We start from the raw sequence: 24,306 nt of genomic DNA on the forward strand, positions 1-24,306 counted from the left end.
GGCTGAAACCCAGCCCAAAGCCAACATGGAACTCCACCTACAAGCCCCCTTCAGCTTGTAGCCAAAGCCCCCTATTATAAAAGAGCCAAGCTGGAGTCCTCTCTTTTGCAGAGGTCCCAAACATGGCAGCCTTATGCCTGGCATGCCAAGGATCTCTGTCCACTGGAATCCCTGTTCCTGTGCCTTCTTATCTCTATCTTCAACTTTATTAACTAAACTTTACTTCCAAACCCCAAAATAAACCTCTTTTATCAATCTAGGTTTTCGGGTCTATAAATTCCTTTACAGGGGACTCTTGCGCTACTACACCTCATTTAACTCTGTATCCTTGCGCCAAATCCAAAGGGGTTGCAGGGGAGCTCCATTTGACTCCCTGTACCCCGAATCTGCCACTAGACCTCAATTAACCCTAATTTCATTTAGTTATCCCAATTCTAAACCTCATCAATATGATATTAGACAACTCACACTATTTCTCTGACTATTGGTTTCCTTATCTGCAAAATGGTGATAATAATATTTGGCATATACCAACCTCATAGAATTACTGTGAGGCTTAAATCAAATGAGACAATATATGTGAGATCATGTTAAAAAACAAAAATTACTTCCAGAACTTAAAAGGTTTGATTATTTATTAAGTGCCAACTAAGGAAATAATGAAACTACTATATAAAAAGTCCTGGAAACTACAGTGGATAGAATATAAAAAAGATACAGAAGATAAAAATCTTGATTTGGTGAAATAAATACATATCTAAAGATCACTTTGTGGAGCAACACCTCATAAACAAATTGACAAAGTAGAGCCTGGGTACTCCAGTGCCAAGGTACCAAATTTACCTCATGACAACAAAACCAACTGTTACTGGATAAAGCACTGGAGCTGGATATAAATCCTGCCTCAGACATTTGTTGGTTGTGTCACTCTCGGGTAAGTTACTTAACCTGTCTTTTCCTCCATTTCCTCATCTGCAAAATGAGGGAACTGAACCCAGTAGTCTTTGAGGTCCCCTCTACTTTCAAATCTATAGTTCTATGACCTAGAGCATTATTTGGTGGTTATCAAATAATAGCTTTTGACTCTGTCCTCTTTTACAGAAAGTTATAAACACCTGATCTCTCTGTGCTATTTCATAAACCTTCATTAGTACAGATAGACAGCTGTGATGTAATGAAAATAATATATGATAGTCAAGAGTCTAAGTTTTGCTCTGCTATTTACTTATTGTGTGATCATAAGCAAGTCACTTTGCTGCTCACTCAGGTTCCTCATCTAGAAAATGGGTAGTTAGGTGCTACAGTGGAAGAGTACTGAGCCTTCAGTCAAGGAGATTCATGTTCTGACATGAATTCAAATTTGGTTTCAGACACTGACTGGCTTTATGACTCTGGGCAAGTCAGTTAACCCTATTTGCCTGAGTTTACTTATCTGTAAAAGTAACTGGAGAAGAATAAGACAAACTTCTTCAGTATCTTTGCCAAGAAAACCCCAAATGGGGTCATGAAGAGTTGGACATGACTGAAACAAGTAAATAACAATAACAACAAAAATGAGACTAATAATATCAGAACAATCACTCTTATTGATTGTGAACTAGAATAAAAAGGGAAATAAAATCCTTTACTCAGTTTAACTGTATTCCTTGGAGAATCATAACTAGGCAATTTGAATCTCCATTAGAAACTGAAAAGACATTATAGTGAAGGTAAAATCAGTGCTTAATAATTGGGGTGAACTTTCTTTAGAGACTTTCAGTAAAGCCCACTCTGCAATAAATTGCTGGAAGGCTAATCCTTTCACTACTAATTTAAAGTTAACATTTGATGATGTTCATCAAATCTGACAGAGTTTGGTAAATGACTGTACTGCTTATTAGTCTGCTGTCCACCCAAGTATTACAAGGCTATAGCAACCATAAATCTTAATCCACTGACAGCAGAAGAGGGGTATAACACCTAAACATGATGCAAAGAAAGTGTCAAGTAGAAGCATGAGTATATATATACCCAGCTACAACATCTTTGCAGTATCAGAAGCCCAACTCTATTTTGTCTGGGATTAGACATCCTGATCTTTGTGGATGCGCTGAGAAAACAGGAAATGAACCGTGTATAGACTTTGGGAAATGAGGTACCATGGGAAGAGATTACAAAAGACTGATCTTAAATTAAAATTTCTTGAAATCAGGTTCGGTCTTTTGTTTTAAGCATCTGGTCACAGTCTAGGATTCAAATACAGTTCATAATTATAGAATGAAAGACTTACGGCCTAATTACTAAAAATCAGCTTTCAGGGCTTAAAACACAATATCTTTTGCAGTCTGTTGTGGCTAGATATACAGTCCATGCACATCATTACTAATTCCTTACGGGTGGAAAGGCATGACTTAACAGAAAAAGTTTACTTCTGTTTCAATAAGGTAAAAAACATTTAAAGCATAAATTTTACCTGGTTTCCCTCAGATACCCCTTTAGGTCTCAGATATAAGTTCCTGGGAAAATCAGACCAGTGAAGAGCAAGTAAATTATACAAATGCCAAGGCATTCAATAAGCATTTATTAACTACTATGTATGAGAGAGGCATGAATGCTGGGAATACAAAGACAAAATAAACAGCCTCTGCCCTCAAGAAGTTTACATTATAGAGTAGAAATACAGTATGTATACAGATATATGATAACCTGAGAAGGACCAGAATACTAACAAAGAAAAACTCAGGAGGAGCTTCTCATAGAAGGTGAGATATGTAAATGGAGCACTGAAAGAAGATAAGCATTCTAATAAGCTGGGATAGGGAGGGATGGTTTGTTTAGTAAATCCAAAATTTTGGGAACAGCAAGTAAGCCAATTTAGTTGCAACATCAAGTACATGAATGGAAATAATATATAATTAAGCTGGAAAGGTAGGCAAAAGTCAGATTTTGAAGGGCTTTAAATAACAAATCAAAGAATTTATATTTATCCTAGAGGCAACAGAAAATCCCTGATGATTTCTGCAAAGGATAGTGAAAGACATTCATAGACATGAATGTTAGGAATATTACTTTCTCAACTAAGTGGGGAATGAATTGAAGAGGGGAGAGACCAATTAGAAGCAGGAAGACCAATCAGAAGGTCATTGCAATAGTGTAGGAGAAAAATGATGAAGATCCTGAACCAAAGCCCAAATCTGTGAAATAAGCACAATTTTCCACTGCTATAAATTAGAGAAAGTTCCCATATTCTATGAAAAACATCCATATAGCTAATGGCTGAAAGGTCTAGTGTTCATTCTGCTGCTCATAAGGTGCTCTTGGATAAGTCACCATCTTTTTTGGTACCCATTTTCTTTTCTACAGAATGAGAGGATTAGACTAGATGTTCTTTAGGGTCCTTTGCACCTTTAACATTCTCAGGTTTGTCCTTAGGACATAAAACCTGTTCTAAAAAGCCTTTTTGTCCTTTATGGCCTAAAAACCTTTCTCTCAGTGACATTCTATCATTGTGTTATCTACCAACAAAAATCAGATAGCAATTAAAGTGAAATAAGGTATTCTGACGAATGGAGAAAATAATAAATTATTTTGGTTGGATTGACTTGGGATGTTTGTGACATCTAGGTAGAGACATTCCATAGTCAGTAGGTGGTATGGAACTAGGACTCAGGAGAGAGAATAGGAACATATATATATATATATAAATTTCATAGCCCTCTGCATTTTCTCATTGAACCCACTGTGGTTGATGAGGTCAGCAAGAGGAGAAAGAGAAAGAGCAAAAGAGAGCCGAAGATAGAACCCTGAGAGACACATAAAATTAGAGAGTGAATTAGGAATGATGATCCAGTAAAAGAAACTGAACCTTGAGAGACACACAAAATTAGAGAATGAATTAGGAATGATGATCCAGTAAAAGAAATTGAAGAGAAGAAATAAGAAAGAGTCTTATCCTTTCACCTTGAAATCATTTCCTCACTTGAGGAAGAACAAGTCTCTGTTCAACTTTATATTTTTTAATGGAACTTTTAAACACAAGTTTCATATGAAAATACCACAAAGAAATTCTCATTAATAGCCATAGAGTAGAAGATATAAACAGGAGCAGAAAGTACATAAAGAAAGTGCACAATTAACATCTCATTACACTTAGAATTGATGACTGTACCATTGTAATGAGTTTTATTCTGAGGGCACACATACAAAAAAAATAACACATATTTATATAGCAATTTTTAGTCTTCCAGAATTCTTTATTCACAATGGTCTTTAAGATAATTAGTGTATCATTTTCTCCAAATATCATGCCTTGGACTATTTGAGCTAAGATCAAATATAGCCTCAGCCTTCCTATGTTCTACTAAAGACTTTTTTTAAAGTCCTTTTATTATCTTCTAATTTTATTTCTTTTACAAGTCTTCTTGTGCTATTGCCAGATAATAATACACATGAAGAAATTAAGCCTAAGTGAAGTTAAAGGGACTTTTCCAAAGTCCCACAGCAGTAAGTAAAATAAGTCTAATTTCAGTTCAGGCGTCTTGATTTTAAAATTGTTCTTTCCAAAATTCTTTTCTGGCTATATGATATTCTAAATAGGGTATTCTAGCTCTAGATACTCTGTCTAGAAATTAAGAATAATTCTATATATACAAGAATATATATTCAGCTTCTAGCACCTTAGAGTTGGGCACTCATGCCATCCCTTCCTGTGGGCCCAATTAGATAGGGATGTGGTACCATGAACTCAAAGCAGAGAAAAACTATGTCCCAGGTATATAAAAAAATCAAAGACGGGGAATCTCTGATCTTCAGCTGATCTGCCGCCTAGGGCAGACAAGAGCATCCCACAAAGTATGCCCATTATGTCTCAAGGTGCATATGCCCTTTTTGCTTGGCAAAATCCTGCTCTAATGACATCCCACAATAGTCAATTTTATTATTTGAAAGAAAATGCTATTTTTTTTATCATCAGAAATTATCTCCTACATTTCCACACCTGATGCCATCCTTTGCGCTGAACTTTGCAAGGTGCTGTTCGTGAACCACGGCTTAATGCTTCTTCTGTTTCTCTAAAAAAAGGTCTCCTTCCAGAATCTGAAAAAAAAAAATAAAAAAAAATGAGAGCTCCTTGTAAGGCACAAGTTTTAAGAGTTCTACATTTCAGTATTGAATGAAAAGCCAGTAAGACAAAAATCTTAAAACCATGAAAATCATTTATTTTCCCCTAAAATAAATAAATAAAAGGCATTTCAATAATAAAGATGTTCTCTACTAGAATTTTTCTGAAATTCATCATCACTTTAAATTTTTTTGTATGGCATTTCACAGTTTTGTAAACTTAATCTAATTTTATTTTCATGGCAATTCTATAAAGATAGGTGGAACAGGTTTCAAACCCACCTTCAGCTGAGAAGACTGATGTTCAGAGATATAAGTGACTTATTTGCTCAAGACCACATAAGTAGCAGAACTATGACCATAAACTAAATCTCATTCTGGTGTTTTTTTCATCATCTTAATGACCTCACAGCCAAATTTCACATTTATTTTAAATTTATGGCAGTCATTATTTATATTAACATAAACTAAATATTGATTCCTTTTCACAAAAACTTGTGAATCTATTACATATTCTTTTGGAGAGAGACAAAGAGTTTGGATAATATACTGCAAAGGACTGCAGGGGAAGAAGAATTTGCATTGCAACCCCTACACCATTATATTATACCATACTGCTTCTTCAAGTATAAGAGATGGTTAGAAAAGTAACACATGTCTTTGAAAATAATTTATGTATGCATACAAAGACTACTTTCTTCTCTCCAGGAACTTTAAAGCAAAAATTTCATTCCTTATCTTTATTTCTTGATCTTCTAATTATTCTTCTTACTTATTCATACTCTTTATCCAAATTCCCTAAATTGGATGTTTACAGAAGAGCAGACTACAGATTAGAGCTTTCAGAAAGATGAAAGGGAACAGCTAAGACTATTAGAATCCTAAGGAAAAGGAGAACCATTAGGGGTCCATGAACTGTAGTTTCTAAAACAGTAGTTTTAAAGAACAAAAATATAACCTTATCTACTTCTAATCTAACCTTAGGGTTTATTAACAGCATACAAACTAGTCAGTCACAAAAACAGAGGCAGTGGGACATAAGCTTCTGGGTAGCTTCCCTGCTATATTCTTGGGTCCTAGTCTTGTTTTGATTCTGGGAAATGGAACTGCACATGTAACTGCATAAGCTCTGGTTGAACTAAGCATCAATTTGGAATAAACTAAAAAGGTAGAGTGAATCAATCAATCAAATAAATAAATAAATAAAAACATTTATTAAGTACTTACTATGTGCTAGGCACTGTGTTAGATACTGAGAAAACGAAATAATCCCTGCCTTCAAAGAATTTACTTTCTATCAGAGAAGATAGCATATATATAAAAGATTTATGCAAAATATATACACAATAAATAAAAGGAAATTCTGAAGATAAAGTTACTAGTAGCTGGAGGGATTGAAAAAGGGAGAAAAGAGGAACTTAAGAAAACAAAAGTTTTCTAGTTATGGGTTAGCTAATGTGAAAGAAGTAATGGAAGTATTTGAGAAAGGTCACATGTGCAAAAAAATGTTTGTAGCAGCTTTTTTTGTAGTGGCAAGGAACTGGAAATTGAATGGATACCCCTTAGTTGGGGAATGACTGAATAAGTAATGGTATATGAATGTAATAGAATATTATTGTTCTATAAGAAATGATGAGCAAGCTGATTTCAGAAAAGCCTGGGGAGACATACAAAGCTAATTGATGATAAGTGAAGTGAGCAGAAGCAAGAGAACATTGTGCAACGTAACAAGATTATATGGTGATCAACAGTGATGGACTTAACTCTTCAACAATTCAAGACAATTCCAATAGACTTGTAATGGAAAGTGCCATCTACATCCAGAAAGAGAACTATAGAGACTAAATATAAATCAAAGCAGTGTTTTTCACCTTTTTTGTTCTTTGTTGTTTTTTTCATTTTCTTGAATTTTCCCCCTTCTGATCTGATTTTTTTTTTTAACATAGCATGATGAATATGGAAATATATTTAGGAAAATTGAACAAGTTTTAATCTATTAGATTATTTGTTGTCTTGGGGAAGGGAGAGGAAGAGGGAGAAAAATTTGGAACACCAGGTTTTGCAGAGGTAAATATTGAAAACTATCTTTGTATGTATTTGGGAAAATAAAATGCTATTGGAGTTAAAAAAAGAAAGAAAGAAAGAAAGAAAGAAAGAAAGAAAAAAAGAAAGAAAGAAAGAAAGAAAGAAAGAAAGAAAGAAAGGAAGGAAGGAAGGAAGGAAGGAAGGAAGGAAGGAAGGAAGGAAGGAAGGAAGGAAGGAAGGAAGGAAGGAAGGAAGGAAGGAAGGAAGGAAGGAAGGAGGAAGGAAGGAAGGAAGGAAGGAAGGAAGGAAGGAAGGAAGGAAGAAAGAAAGAAAGAAAGAAAGAAAGAAAGAAAGAAAGAAAGAAAGAAAGAAAGAAAGAAAGAAAGAGCAAAGTCAGTTTGACTGGATCAGTAGAATGCAAAAAGAGGAACAAAACAGAATAAAGCTGAAAAGATGGAGTGAATCCAACATGAGAATGGCTTTAAAATACCAGACATAAGGATTTGTATTCAATCCCTGAGGCAAATACGGTGGCACAGTTTATTGAGTAAGAGTGGAATAGACTTAAGCTTTAAGAAAATTACTTTGGTAGCTGTGTGGTCGATGGATGGGAGAAGGGAGAAACTAGGGGCCCAATGAGGTCTTATGAGATAGACAAAAAAAGATTGGCCATCTTACAAACACATTATTTTGAGGTGAGGAGACCTGAAAAACCTGTAAATACAGTAATCATGAGTAAACTACAAAAGATAAAAATCGGGAGGGATAGAATCCCTTTTATGTCGGAGGCCAAACTCATGGATTCATAGATATGTTATTGTTCAGTTGTTTCAGTCCAGTCCAACTGTTCATAATCCCATTTGGGGTTTTCTTGGCAACGACATGGAAATGGTTTGTCATTTCCCTCTCCAGCTCATTTTATAAATGAGGAATTGAAGCAGAGTTAAGTGACTTGCCCAGGGTCACACAGCTAGTAAGTGTCTGTGGCTGGATTTCAACTCAGGATGACAAAACTTTCTGACTCTAGGACTATCACTCTATCCAGCGTGCCACCTAGCTGTCCCTAGTTGTGCTAGTCATATGAATTGTTTTTACTGGCACGTTCCTCTGTGGAAAAGGCCCTGGTCTAGAAAGCTTACTCAGGCAATCCTGTCTAAACATTAAAGGAAGCAAGATGGTATTGTGGACAAAACAGTGGTCTAAGAATAAGGGAACCTGGGGTTTAGTTCTTAGCTCCGACATTTACTATTTGTGGAACCAAGGGCAAGTGAGTTATTCTCTGTGAGCCTCAGGTTCTTCATGTGTAAAATTAAAGAATAAACATTCCTTTATCACCATCTAATAGGATTATTATGGAAAATGTGTTCTGAAACCCTTAAAACATTATTTTTAAAATGAGTTAGTATAGTATGACTCTGAAGTTTTAAAAGAAACTCCAACTTACCGTGTGCTCCTTCTGCATGTGATGCACTTCTGGGGAAATCTGGTAGAATGGCCTTTCTTGGAGAGGTTTTCAGCTCTGAATTGGCTCCATTGACATACACAGAAAATCCTTGTTCTAAGTGTTCTAGTCTTAGTTGCATGGGGTCCTTGGTTTTCAAATGCTTTAATATCCTGGAAAAGAAATGATAATCAATAACTAAGAGGGAGACTACACAGTAGGGCTTATACAAGTCGACATTTCTGTATCCAGTGACAGCAAGGATGCTAGTTCATAGATTGAATGCTAACAACTATCTAAGTGAAGGCAATTGTGGGGCCCAGCTGTTCTTATGCAAACATATTTATAAGAGACCTATTTTACACACAGAGAAACAGCAAGAGGGAGACTATTCTGACTACTTCAATAGCATTTTCTTCTATTCTAATTATAATTTTAATACACATTATAAAAATGAACTCTCACATTTCTCACCCCAGGGTGACTTAGATACAGAGGAGGCTATTACATATATCATTGTCTCTCATACTAAAAAATTGCTATTTCCAGTGGAGTTATCGCTCATTTTAATTTGGCAAAAATATCAATATAAAACAGGATTCACGTCTATAATGTGTACATGCAGAATCTACTGTTTGCTCTGGAGCGGCTTTTTGTGAGGCCTATAACTTCTTTTTTATGTCCAATCTATTGTTTTGATGAAGACTCAGACACTCAACTTCTTGATGTGTAGCATGAAAGTGCAGTTTCCAATTCCTTCTGCTTCACTGCTTCCAAGAGTCTGTTGACCAAGTCCTCTGTTCATTTCCTATGGTTTCCTTCGGTCCTTAAATTGTACATACTTGCCATCCATTTAACTGAGGCAGAAAAACTGAAATGTGTTGAGTGCAGTTCCTGTGTTTATACAACTGGTTTTGTTCCTCAATTTCATTACCAGACAATATCTTGCCATTTGATAAAAAATAGTTGTTAAACTACAAATATCTGTGCAGCCAAAATGGGCAGAAAGCTCACAGTAGGCTTAGACCCTGCTAAGAAATTGGAATACACTTTTCCATCAGCAAGGGAGGAAAATGGAAAATGGTTGGATTAAATTGAGATTTGTTCATACATTGCTTACCCAGAAAAATAAGAACAATCACAATGATGATATTAATAGCAGTAATAACAATAAAGGGAAAATGAATCATATCTATAGGTTTCCAAAATGCTTCATACATATTAGTATCTAGCTTCATTTGATGCCTAAAACTTCTCTGGAGGTAGGGACCCAGGGTATTATTATTCCCCCCTTTTGTAGAAGAGGAAGCTGAGGATTAGAGCAGTTAAGTATTTTGCCCAAAGCCACCTAGACAATGCCTGAGTGTGGATGCCAAAGTCAGGTTCTGCTTACTCCAAACGGGCACTCTTTCCACTAGACCACACACAGTGTTTCTCCAAAGACAAGATACCCATAAAAATAAGGGCAGAAATATCTGACTCCAACACTGCTGCCCTATATTAATGTAGGAATTAATGTAGGAATAAGTAGACTGAATAACAGAGAACAGATACTTGCTGTTCCCCAGAGGAAAAAAAGGACAAGACGGGTATTGGTCTGTATGAGGAATGAGGAGTTCTGCAGGAGACCAGATAGTTTAAAGAATCCTAAAAGGGAACAGTGACGGAAGCGAGTGTAGATGGGATTGCCCCAGGAGATTTGACTATAATTCTGCTACTTAGCATAACTAGAACTAGGCTGGTGGCTTACATCAGCAGTTCCATCTGGGACTGCGTAGCCAGGGTACTTAATGAGAACATTCAGAGTATATGCTACTGTTCTCTCTTGGAAGAAAAGGTTGTTTGTTCCATTTTGTAGGCAAGGATAGAGAAGGAGACAGATGAGGCTTGTGGGTATGGATGGGCAGTATGGATATAGGAAAGGGTAAGAAGAAGCATTTATTAAGCTCTTACCATGTGCCAGGCATTGAACTAACTACTTTACACATATGATCTCCTTTGATATGGGTATCGCACTAAGGCATGCTCTATTTTTGTACAGTTGTTTTTAGTCATGTACAACTTTTTATGACCCGTCTTGGGGTTTTCTTGGCAAAGATATTGGTTTACCATTTCCTTCTCCAGTTCACTTTATACATGAAGAACTGAAGCAAACAGAGATGAGTGTCTTGCTCAGGGTCACACAGCTACTAAGTGTCTGAGGCCAGATTTGAACTCAGGAAAATAAGTCTTCTTGACTCCAGGCCCAGTGCTCTGTGCACTGTGTCACCTAGCTGACCAAGGCATGCACTATCTATGCATGTGTATTTATGTGTCTTCCCATTTGTGGCTGCTAGATTAGAACTAGAAGGGACTTTTGAAGGTTGTTTATTTTTACAGATGAGAAAAGTGAGACACAGACAAGACAAGGTCATCCAGGTAATAAATGGCCAGAAATGGACTCTGAATTCAGATTCCTCCTCCTAATGTTCTAGGCTACCTTCTAGAGCTCTCACACTGTCCACTTTTGGATACAGTAGAATGTAAGTTCCTAGGGAACAGAGACTGTTACTATATTCCCAGCACTTAGCAGAATGATATATTAGGTTTGTTTTGTTTTATAGGCACACAAGAGACTTTTTTTTGTTTTTTATTCTTTTAAAGTTTGTTTTTTTTAGGGGGGAGGGGGGTAGGCACTTTAAATCTCCCAATTTCCCTCCTCCATCTAGAAAATCGTATTTTTCAACAAATTAAAAGAAGAGTAAAAACTAAAACCAGTTCAACAAAACTAACTAATACATCAACCAGTTCTAACAGGAGATTCACAATTTCACATCCTAATCTCTATATCAACATATCCTCCACTTGTTCCCCTCCAAATAAGGGAGGTATATTTCCCTAATTTTTTTTCCTAGAGTATTGTATTTCATTGCTTTTTTGTTGTTGTTGTTCTTTCCATTTACATTATTGGAGTCATATATATCTATTTTTTTTTGGCCTAGATCTTTTAACTTTATATTTCCTATAAAGGCTTATATCCTGTCTTTCTCTGTATTCTTTGCATAAACTATATTTTATTATATATTATTATTTCTTTTTTAGTAGTATTTTATTTTTTTCCAAATACATGTAAAGATAGGCTTCAACATTCATTTTTGTAAAATTTTGCATTCCATATTTTTCTCCCTCTCTTTTACCTCCCTTCTCTCCAAGACCACAAGTAATCTGATATAGGTTAAATATGTGCAATTCTTTTAAACATATTTCCATATTTGTTATGCTATGCAAAAGAAATAAGATCAAAATGGAAAAAAAAAAAAAAAAACAAGCAAAACAAACAACAAAAAGGTATAAACACATGCTTTGATCTGCATTCAGTCTCCACAGTTCTTTCTCCAGATTTAACTGGCATTTTCCATCCCAAGTCTATTGGAATTGCTTTGAATTGCCTTGAATCACCTTAATGTTGAATAAAACTAATTCCATCACAGTTGATCATCTTATAACTTTTTTGTTACTGTGTACTATGTTTTCTTAATTATGTTCAATTCACTCAGCATCAGTTCAAGTAAGTATTTCCAGGCTTTTCTGAAATCACTCTGCTCCTCATTTCTTATAGAATCATATTCCATTATATTCGTATACCATAACTTAGCCATTCCCCAACTAATAGGCATGGATTGAATTTTCAGTTCCTTGTTACTGCATAAAGAGTTGCTGCAAACATTTTTGCACATGTGGGTCCTTTTCCCTTTTTTATGATTTCTTTGGGATACAGACCCAGTAGAGACACTGCTGGATCAAAGGGCATTGTGTAATACTATCTCATTATATTTATGTACCACAGCTTGTTTAGCTATTCCTCAAATACTGGACTATCTACTTTGTTTCTAATTCTTTGCTACTACAAGAAGTGCACTTTAATATTTTGTGTAAATGGGACATTTCTTTCTAACTTTGTCTTTCTTGAAGTATATACCTAGCAGAGGTCAAAAGGATATGATACATTATCACTTTTTGGCATAATTTCAAATAACTTTCCAGAACAGGTGAATCAAATCATACCTCCACTAATTGTGTGAAATGTGCCTGTCTTTCTACAGATCATCCCAATTGACTATTTCCATTTTGTTATCTTTGATAATTTGTTAAGTGTAACTCTTAAGTTTTCTATATAATAGGCTTTTAATATTGACCTACTGAATTTAATCAAATTGAATAACATCAGGATGGTTCGGGAAGGTTGTGGCATCAGTATTACTAAGATATTGTGTCTAATCTGCAATTCAGGACACAGAATATCCACAACAAGGGGCAAATATAATAATAAATAAACATCAAAACCCATAAACAAAAACATGACAGGCCATCTAACCAATTGCTAAGTCCCTGAGAAGATTCTTCATAAACCATTCTTTCATTTGTAGTATGCCTGAAGAATTAGCAGTTAAGACTAAGAGTGTGAAAGTTAAAGAACCCAAAAGAAGTGAAAGATCAGTTTATAGTCAGTTTACAAAGCACAATAATGAACAAACAGATCAAATATCTGACTTACAAAATGGAGCCAACAGAACAAATTGCTGATTAGAATGAAGAAAATTTCCTTGTATAAACCAATGGTCTAGTTATTTGGAAAGAAATGGAAAAAGTAAGGATGGGGAGATTGTTTCTAGTGTTTGGGCTCATGTCATGCTAAATAATGAAAAAATCTGAATGAAGAAAGGAAGGAATGAAAGAAGGAATGAATGAAATTATGAATTAAAGTTCTTGTAGAGATAGAACTTGATCTAGATAAAGTATTTCATTTTAAGAAAACTGATATATAAAACTAAGTTATTAAAAACTAAATTTACAAAACTAATGCTTGACAATAACTGTTAAGATTTTCTTTAAACTGAAACTCTGTTAGCACAATTAACTAGTCATAAGACTGCATCCTTTTCCCTTTTTTATGTCTCTATGATATACAGCTTGTAATATTGCTGGGTCAAAGGATATGCAGATTTTTATGACCTTTTGAGCACAATTTCAAATTGCTCTCTAAAATGGCTAGATCAGTTTATATCTACATCAACAATGCCTTGGTATCCCAATTTTTGCAGATCTTTTCCACTTTTCATTTTTCTTTTCTATCATATTAGCCAATCTGAAAGATGTGAGGAACTACCTCAGAGCTGTTTTAACTTGCATTTCTCTAATCAATACTGATCTAGCGCATTTTTATATGACATAGATTGCTTTAATTTCTTCATCTGAAGACTACCTATTCATATCCTTTGACCATTAATCAACTGGGGGATGAATTGTATTTTTATAAAATTGACTCAATTTTCTATATATTTGAGAAATGAGACCAAAAAATTGTTTCTCATCTTTCTACTTTCCTTCTAATCTTGGTTGCATAGGTTTTGTTTATACAATGTATTTTTGATTTAATGTAATTAAAATTATCCATTTTGCATTTCATACTTTTTTCTATCTTTTGTTTAATCATAAATTCTTCTCTTCGCTATAGATCTGGCATGTAAACTATTCATTGCTCTGCTAATTTGCTTATGTCTAAATCATGTACCCATTTTGACCTTATCTTGATATATGGTATGAGATATTGGTCTATGCCTACTTTCTCTCATACCATTTTCCAGTTTTGCCAGCACTTATTGTCAAATATTGAATTCTTATCCCAGAAGCTGGAATCTTTGGGTCTGTCAAACAGTAAATGCTGTACTCATTTACTATGATGTCTTATGTATTAATTTACTCCACTGATTCACCATTCTATTTCTTAGCCAATATCCAATGGTTTTGATGATGGCTACTTTACAGTAAATGGCTACTTTACAGTAATTTTAAATCTGGTATGGCTTCCTTTGCATTTTTTCCCATTAATTCCTTTGATATTCTTGATCTTTAATTCTTCCAGATAAATGTTAATATAATATTTCTACCTCTATAAAATAGTTTCTTTGCAGCTTGATTGACATGGTACTTACTGAATAAGAAAATTAACTTAGGTAGAACTGTTATTTTAGCTTGGCCTACCTATGAGTTCAGTTGTTTAGATTTGACTTTACTTGTGTGAAAAGTGTTGTGTAATTGAATTCATACAGTTCCTGGGTTTGTCTTGGCAGGTAAACTACTAAATATTTTATATTGTCTATAGTTATTTTAAATTGAATTCTCCATCTCTAGCTGTTAGGTTTTGTTAGTAATATAAAGAAATGCTGATAATTTATGGGGGTTTATTTTATATCTTGTAACACTGATGAAGTTGTTAATTGATTCAAGTAGTTTTTAGTAGTTTATCTAGGATTCTTTAAGTATTCCATCATATCATCTGCAAATGATGTTTGAATCATCAAAGATACAAAGAATGTTTCCTCATTACCTATTCTAAAACCTTCAATTTCTTTTACTTCTCCCATTGTTAAAAGTATCATTTCTAGTACAGTGTTGAAAAACAGGAACAGCTAAGTGGCACATTGGATAGAGCATAGGACCTGAAGTCAGGAGAACCTGAGTTCAAATCTAGCCTCAAACATTTGATACTTATTAGCTATGTAACTGAACAAATCACTTTACCCCAATTGCCTCACGGAAGGAAGGAAGGAAGGAAGGAAGGAAGGAAGGAAGGAAGGAAGGAAGAATAGTGGTGATAATGGGCCTGATCTTACTGGAAATGGTCCTAGCTTACCCTCATTATACATAAAATGTTTGATGTTTGATGGTTTTAGATCAATACACTTATTATTTTAAGGAAAACTCCATTTATTCCTATGATGACTCATGTTTTTAATAGAAATGGGTGCTGTATTTTGTCAAAAGCTTTTTCTGCATCTACTAAAATAATCATATGCTTTGTTAGTTTTGTGATTAATATGTCAATTATACTGATAGTTTTCCTAATATTGAATCAGCCCTGTATTCCTGAGATAAATTCCACCTGGTCTGAGTGAATTACCCTCATTATAAACTACTGTAAACTTTCTTTACTAACATTTTATTTAGAATTTTCACATCAATAATTATTACAAAAAGTAGTCTATAATTTTCTTTCTTTGTTTTGGTTTTTCCTGGTTTAAGCATTAGCACAATATTTGGTAAATAAGAGGAATTTGGAAGGACTCTTATTGGGCTTGTTTTTCTAAATAATTTAGAGAGTACTGGAATTAATTGTTTTTTAAATGTTTGGTGGAATTAATTTGTAAGTCCATCTAGCCCTGGAGATATTTTCTTAGGGAATTCATTGATGGATTGTTCAATTTCATTTGTAAAACAGGGTTATTTAAGTATTTTATTTCATTTTCTGTAATCGGAGCATTTTATAGTTTTGTAAATATTCACCCATTTTATTTAAAGATGGACAGATTTATTGGCATATAGTTAGGCAAAATAGCTCATAATTATTACTTACATTTTGCCTTCAGTGGCAGTGAATTAAGCCTTTTCATTTTTCATACTATTAATTTTTAATTTCATAAGGGTAATTTTTTTCTTTCTTTTTAAAAATAAAATTAACCATAAGTTTAACTATTTAATATTTTTCTCCATAAAACAAGTTTTTAGTTTTACTTATTAGTTCAACAGTTTTCTTTAATTTTATTAACCTTTCCTCTGATTTTCACAATTTCTAATTTGGTATTTAATAGGAGAATTTTAATTTGCTTTTTTGCTTTTTTAGTTGCATAGCCAATTCAATGATTTCTTCTTTCTCTATGTTATTCATGTAAACATTTAGAGAGATCTGCTTTGGCTGCATCCTTTAAGTTTTAGTATATTGTCTCATTTTTGTCATTTTCTTTGATGAAATTATTGATGGTTTCTATGATTTGTTGTTTGACCTGCTCATTCTTTAGAGTTAGATTATTTAGTTTCCAATAAAGTTTTAGTCTATCTTTCCATACTTTTATTACGCATATTTTTTTATTCCTCATGATCTGAAAAGGATGCATTTAACATTTCTGCTTTTCTGCATTTGACTGAGATATTTTATGATTTTTGTATAAGGTGCCATATACTGCTGAGAAAAGGCATATTCATTTCTATTTCCATTCAGTTTTCTCTACAGTCCTATAATATCTAACTTTTCTAAAGTTCTATTTACTTCCTTAATTTCTTTCTTATTTATTTTGTAGTTAGACTGTTCTAGGTCTGATAGGAGAAGATTGAAATCCCCTATCAGTTCATTTTGTTGTGTTTTCCTTTAACTCAACTTCTCTAAAAATATGGATGATATATCACTTGGTGCATATATGTTCAGTATTGATATTACTTCATTTTCTATAAGGCCTTTTAGCCTTTCTTTCTTATTTCTTTTAATTAGATTTCTTTTTTGTTTTTTGTTTTGTCTGAAATCCAGATTACTTTCCCTGTTTTTTTATTTTATCTGAAAAATAATATATTATGCTCCACCTTTTTATCTTTACTCTGTGTGTATTTCTCTGTTTCAAATGTGTTTTTGTACACAACATATTATAGGATTCTGGTTTTTAATTCACTTTGCTATCCATTTCCATTCTATTGAAAAGTTCATCGCATTCATATTCAGTTATGATTATTGTGAATTTCCTTTCATCCTTTTTTCCCTGATTTATACTTTTCTATCTCCTTTCACCTTGTCCTTCCAAACCAATGTTTTGCTAATGACTATCACCTCCCTCAATCTGTTCTCCCTTCTATCAATAACTCTTTTTCTTTCTTCTTTCTTCTTCTATTTCTGCCTTCTCTTTGTTTTCTCCTTTCCACTCCTACTTCCCTATATAATAAGATAAATTTCTGTACCCAATTGAGTGTGTATGTTATTCCTTTTCTGAGTCAAATCTGATGAGATAAGATCAAACGATGCTTATCCTTTCCTTTCTCTCTACTAAAATAGGTTTTTCATGTCTCTTCATGCGAGTTTATCCCATTCTTCCTCCCTCTTTTCTCATTTACCAGTACAATCTTTTTTTATACCCCTTAATTTTTTTTAATATCATCACATCAAAGTTATAGCTATATCTTCTGTATAGGTATCCTTATACCTTATAACTACCCAAATAGAGATACAGTTCTCAGAAGTTAAAAGTATCATCTTCCTAAGTATGGATGTAGACAGTTGAATCGTATTGAATAACTTGTTGTTTTTTCTTCTATCCTGTTTAACTTTTTATGCTTCTCTTGAGTCTTATATTAGAAGACTGAATTTTCTGTTCAGCTCTGGTCTTTTCATAAAAAATTTTGAAAGTTCCTCATTTCATTAAACATACATCTTTTCCCCTGAAAGATTATGCTCAGTTTTCCTGGACAGTCGGTCCTTACTGTAATCCAAGCTCCTCTGCTTTCCATAAAATTATATTCTAAGCCCTTTAATGTAGAAGCTGCTAAATCTCGTGTAATCCCGACTGTGGCTCCTTGATATCTGAATTGTTTCTGCTTGTAGTATTTTGTTCCTGACCTCACAGTTCTAGAATGTGACTACAATTCCTTGGAGTTTATTTCAATGACTTTGATTGATTCTTGATTTCTCATAGTCATTAGCTTTCACTTTCTCAATTATCATTTTTAAGTAATTATTTTCTTCAATTAGTTTTTGTATTTCCTTTTCTATTTACTTGGTCAATTATACTTTTAAATAAGTTTAAAGTTTCTTCAGTGTATTTTTTTTCTAAGTTGGCCAATTCATTTTTTAAAAAGCTGTTTTCTTCAGTCAATTTTTCTGCTTCCCTTTCCAACAAGTTACTACTTGTTGAGTCTGATATAGGAAGATTGCTTTAAGTTTATGGTCCACTGAGATCTCTTGCAGCTTTGAAATTCTGATTTTGTGATTCCTGACCATAGGAAAGTCCCTTTGAACCTTAATCTGAAGTTCTCTCTATATCCTGGTGGCCATACTCTGGACATAACAGAGTTAATGATACAATACTCCAAATCTGGTCCTGCTAAGGTATTGCATAGGGAACCTTTATCAGAAAGTGATATTTCTGATCACAATGCTAAAACTGGGAGGGATATTAGAAGTCATCTTGTCAACTACATTGCTTTTTAAATGAGGACACTAGCCCAGAAGGGCTAAGAAACTTTCCTGAGATCATAAGTTAGCTTCCAAGAGCCTATTCTAGAACCTAGCTTCTCAGTGTGCTTTAAATCAGCCTGGTCAACATTAAATTGGCTCTGTTCCGGTTTTAAATAGCCACAAGATGTTAAAAATGACTGCAGCACAGCTGTATTCCTTCAGAAGATATTCTAATGATACACAAGGTTATCTTAAATTTTTCCTCACTAGAGTCACAAGGCCTCTTCCTGTAAGAAGCCCAAGGAAATAGCAGCAGGCTCTTCCAATTACAGAATGCTTACTATTCCATCTAAAAGCAAACAGCAGTGAGTTAGAAATTTTTTTTTAAAAATTCTAACCCTGATAAGACTTGTTAGAAATAAAACTTCTTTCAAACCAGGCAATACTGTTTTGAATCCTGTAACTTTCCTGTCCTCTATCGCATCTGCTAAAATCAAACTTCAAAAGCTTCACATCTGCCAGTACATAAAATGATTTGAAACTATAAAATGCTTATTGTGAGCTATTATTATTTTATTATTATAATCCCAGAGACAGATTTCATCCCAGGCACTTTGAATTAATAACTCAGTCTCCTTTAAATTGAATGGAAAGTGAATTAATTTTTACACAACAAGAATGTTTACAATTTCTACTTTAAAGTACTTTTCCACATGATAATTGATGAGGAGCTAGAAAAAATTTTGTATAGTTATTTATCAAACTTTTATTAAGCATCTACTAAGTGTACACATTTATAAAAGTTGCTGAGGAGGGGGAAGACAAAAATAAATAAGAGATACACTCTTGAAGATTTACAAATAAGTTAATAAGATAAAACAAAATAAGGCAAGTGGATAAGATGAGTACAAAGATCATCAGCTGAAAGAGATAATTTTTTGTTTGGGTTAGGGAGGCAGGTCATGAGAATCAGATTTATATCTTGCTCTATGAATTTTAGTCTTGTTATTTAATAATTAGACAGAGAAAACCAAGAAGACTGATCCTACAAATTGTACTCTCACATATGCTGTCAAAATGTGTCTCTTCATGAACGCAAAACCCAGCAATGATGTAAGAGTTTGTTAAAACTTAAAAGTGCCAGTAAATGAATTAGAGGAAAAACAGAAGCTTAGATAGTAAAAGCTTCAATGACTTTGATTCTTGATTTCTCATAGAGTCATTAGCTTTCACATTCTCAATTATCATTTTTAAGTAATTATTTTCTTCAGTTAGTTTTTGCATCTCCTTTTCTATCTACTTGGCCAATTCTACTTTCTTCAGTGTATTTTTTTTCCAAGTTGGCCAATTCTAAAGCTGAATTCTAAGTCCATGAGTAAAAAAAATGTAATTTTTACTGTAATGCTGTCTTCTAAAATGTTGCCTATTTGGGGAAAATAATATATGTGCTTTGCAACCCAGTAAGAACTGTGACTCTATCTTACCGATTTCTCTGCTGAAGCAATATTAAATATTCATCATGTTTCTCATCAAAGTCCGTCACCATGTCTTTAGTATAACCCTAAAATGAAAAAAACAAAAAAAAACAACATTTGTTAAAGAAGAGCATTACTAATGGAAAGGTCTCATGCTCCATGTAAACACTGAGAGAGCTTTTGACGAAAGCACAATTCCCTGAACACATAGCTGAAAAACATTCTACAGCAAACAATCCCATGAGAAAGTCTGGTGATTTAATGGGTCTTTTCTAACTTTCCAACTTTTTTGATCTCTGAAAAAGATTAATATAATTTAATCTCCTTTGCTAGTCACAAATTAATTTAGAACATCAGAAATTAACTTTATTTATGTTGTATTGCAATTTTATTTGTTAAACATTTTGCAATTACATTTTAATCTGGTGTTAGCCACACAGGAGTTTGGCAACCTAAAGTATAACCCCTCTGCAAAGGGGCAGAGAAGGTACCAACTTGCATTTGTAAAAGGAGCTTCCTTTCTAGGAGTAGTAAATTCCTTAAGCCATTGAACTCACAGGTTCATAATCTGGTTTCTGTTACACATTGGCTCTCTTGGCAATTATTAATTACCATTCTAATCAAATCCAGTGTCCTTTCTGTGTCTCTATTCATTTTAATTTGTCTAGCAACTATTCTCTGTAAATTAGTCTTCTTTTAAAAAGAAATTTTCCCAATTACATGTAAAACCCATTTTTAACATTCATCTTTTAAAATTTTGAGTTTCAAATTTTCAATCTCCTTCCCTCCTTTCTTATATCATTGAGAAGGCAGATAAATTAATGTATGAGGTTATGCAGATGAGGAAACTGAGGCAACTAAGGTTACATGATTTACCTAAGTTCACATAGCAAGTGTTTCAGGTAAGATGGATCAGTATTGTACTTTTTATTGTATCCCTAACACAATGATATGTACAGAAGATACTTTACTAAATTCAATGACCTTCTATTGCCTATCACATCAAGTCAAACCTGTATTATCTGACCTTCCTCCACTGAACAATGTTATTGCCTTTTTGAAAATTCTTTCTTCACCTTTTACTATAGTAAGCCCAATTCCAAACACTTTAATGGATTCTTCATTTCAAAATGAATGATTTTGTCCTTTTGACTTTTGCATATACTCTTTCCCCAAATTGATGTATCTTTTTTCTACATTTTTACCTAATTCAAATCTGATCCATTTTTCAAAAACTATACTCAATTCCCATCTCTTCCATGAAGCTTCTTCCAACTATTCCGGTCAACATTACACTCCTTTCTTTAAAACTTATACTCCCCTGGATAAAAAAATTTCATCAATGTGTATGCTTCTTCCAATGATGAAAGTCATAAACCATTTATACCTGTTCATACTATGTGGTTCTAAACTATTTCCTCTCATAAATTCATCACTGAAGATTCATTCAACATGCTGGAAGCCTTTCTCATCTTGATATTGTATATATACCATTTAAGCATACAGGTTTGTCCCTTGCTCTCATTTTATGGCAGATCTAGCTTTTATTCAAAGGAAAACATTTTTATGACATCTTTTATATCAAAGCTTCTTAAACTGTGGACTGCTACATAATGTGGGATCATGTAACAGAATGTAGGGGTCATGAAATTATGATCTATTATCAGTAAAGTTTGATTTGTATACATACATTTGTATTCTTATTTACCCAGTATCACATAAAAATTTCTCAGGTGAAAAGGGGTCACTAGTGGACAAAGTTTAAGAAGCCCTGTTTTATATCACTTCTACATATTTTCTCAGTTATGATATGTTGTGGATTATTCGTGCCCACCATGTCCTTTTCCATTGCTATTTGGGTATTTTTCAACTTCAATTTTCAGAGATAAAATATTCTAGAATTTGCAGCCACATAACATTACCAGAAGATTGGCTTCTAAAAGATGGGGAAAAGAAAGGGAAAGAAGAAATTTTGTTTCAGAGAGAAGTTTTGGTGACATATTTTAAAATCCTTAACAAAGTTCATATATTCATTCATATATTCATTAAGAATTCTTAAATAGAGTTAACTGACTAGCAAGGCAAGAGCTACTGTCAAAAGCAACTGAGAAAGGTCCCAGGAGCACATAACTGCCAACCATCTAAACCTTTGCTGGCAACATGGCTGATATTTGAATAAAAAATTCTCAGTGGATAAAATTCAAAGAATTAAAAGGTCCTTCTATTCTAAATAGAAGCAATCTGATCCCCAAGTATAGAAATGCCTCATTTACCTAGCATCTCGGGAATAAACTGTTTCACAAAAGTGAATGTTCTAGATTCCTGAAGTGTTTCCCTACACAACCAACCAATATCTAATTAAAAATGTTTAGCCACATCTTCTAAAATAGAGTATGACCTTTGTTGATGACTTAGAAACATTGTAATTTATACCCAACTATGGAGTATTAATGGAAGAGAGAAAAGTAAAAAACAGATCTGATCTGTTTTAGAAAGTTGAAGAATAGAATGTCACACAGAAGAAAAAGAGAAGAGTATTCTTAATAGAGAGAAAAAACAAAACAAAAAAAAAAAAACCAATTAGATGGTTCTTCTAGATAGGGAAGAGCTGGATGTTCCGAGGAGGAAGCAGTTGCCCAAAATGATGAAGCAGAGTCCAAAAACCTATCAGATAGGCAACATTTCAAAGAGTCAGAGAAGGAAAAGACAGTATTGGTAGTTGATGATTCCCTGTTCAGACATTCTGAGGCAACTAGATGACAACATATGCATCAATAACAAAACATCAGAAAAAAGTGACATGACCAAAAGGAACTTAGAATTAATTCCTAAAGATTACAAAGCCTTAGTCAAGATATCTGAGACCACAGAAATTCAGTTGTTCATATCACCACTGCACAAAGAAGGCAAGAGATCCAGAAGAGAAAAGCTGATTGGGAAAGGGGACATATGATGCCTGGGAAAGGATATGTATGTCTGCACCGTGACGTAAACTACTAGAACGACAGGCTTCAGTCTACCTAACAAAGACTAGTCTAGAAAGACTATATTTGCCTGATATCCTGCAAATTTAATCATGGACAAGATGTTCAGCATACACCATATATTCTTTCCCCAAATGCAATGAAGCAAAAAAGAGAACTGATGGCTTCTTGTTTAAATTAAAGATTATATTTAAATCTAATATAATATGTGAGACATCCTACACGCTTCCACTGAATCAATCAAGTGTATACTGATGTAAACAGTTCCTTATTCATTTTGGGAAAAGCCAAATAATTTAATCAATGGATGATTGTACACAGGAAGTAGATGGAGACTAAAAGAAGGAAGCGTAATCACTTCTAGGTGTATGCAAACTATAAAAGGCCAGTTCCAAGTGCATTTCCAGAAAAAGATTCTAGCAAATAACCATTTTAGTAGTGATTAAGGGAAGTATCCTGGGAGAATGGTGAAGAATAAATCATCTCTCTCTCTCTCTCTCCTCTTTATTTCACAATCCTTGACCAGAGAATGACCATGTGAACTTCAAAAGGTCAGCAGATCTGGACTTTCCATTAGCCCCAGCAGCAATGTCCCCCAACACTAAGGGCCAATGACATGTACCTCAGGAAGTGGGAGATCTGCAAAGGAGAGACCAGAAACGCTGAGGACAGTCGGCTGCAGGACTCTACAACAAGGTCTAACTTTGAAGTCTAAAAGACTAACTACCTAAGGGGAATCTATGAAGACTTAATGAAGGAAGAACTTCTTTCTTTTCAACCAAAATCTCTAGTTTACCCTTTTTTCAATATGTGCTTTTAAGCTCACTTTTTCTGGACTTTCTCCACCCCAACAACTTTATTTCTCTTTCTGTGTGTGTGTGTGTGTGAGTGTGAGAGAGAGAGAGAGAGAGAGAGAGAGAGAGAGAGAGAGAGAGAGAGAGAGAGAGACCATCTCATCTAAGTAAATATTCCTTTGTTAATGCTTATCAAGTCTGGATGGATAACTTGGTAATCATCAGGGAACAAAAAGGATAAAGAGTTCATAAAAAATAGTACTGAAAAGAAAAACCGGCCTCTCAGAAGGAAGTATTCAGCTATCAAACTGGAGCTGGGAGAGTGAGCTCAGAGAGTGTGCTACATAATCAAAAGAGCCTAAAAGTAAAAGGAAGGGAAGAGAAAATTACCAATTTATTTATAATCATAATTCTAGATAATTTCAATCACATTACATTTAAACATGTTTGCAAGAATGAGACCAATAAAGATAGAATTAGAAAAGAATACTAGAATAAAATATGAAATTATATAATA

The 24,306-nt window shown here is 33.9% G+C and overlaps 1 protein-coding gene across 6 annotated transcripts in view; it reads right to left on the reverse strand.

Moving 5' to 3' along the window:
* The window catches only part of KATNIP (katanin interacting protein), a 252,434-nt gene that overhangs the window by 129,877 nt on the left and 98,251 nt on the right, over positions 1 to 24,306 (reverse strand). For all 6 annotated transcript variants that reach the window (XM_074282774.1, XM_074282775.1, XM_074282778.1 and 3 more), the window contains exons 4-6: positions 20,021 to 20,097; positions 8,567 to 8,736; positions 4,976 to 5,073 (exon numbers count right to left, since the gene is read on the reverse strand). In XM_074282774.1, coding sequence (XP_074138875.1) covers positions 4,976 to 5,073; positions 8,567 to 8,736; positions 20,021 to 20,097 — 345 coding nt within the window. The remainder of the gene's footprint in view (positions 1 to 4,975; positions 5,074 to 8,566; positions 8,737 to 20,020; positions 20,098 to 24,306) is intronic.

This window comes from Sminthopsis crassicaudata, chromosome 1, assembly GCF_048593235.1.
Source record: "Sminthopsis crassicaudata isolate SCR6 chromosome 1, ASM4859323v1, whole genome shotgun sequence".
NCBI lineage: Eukaryota > Metazoa > Chordata > Mammalia > Dasyuromorphia > Dasyuridae > Sminthopsis > Sminthopsis crassicaudata.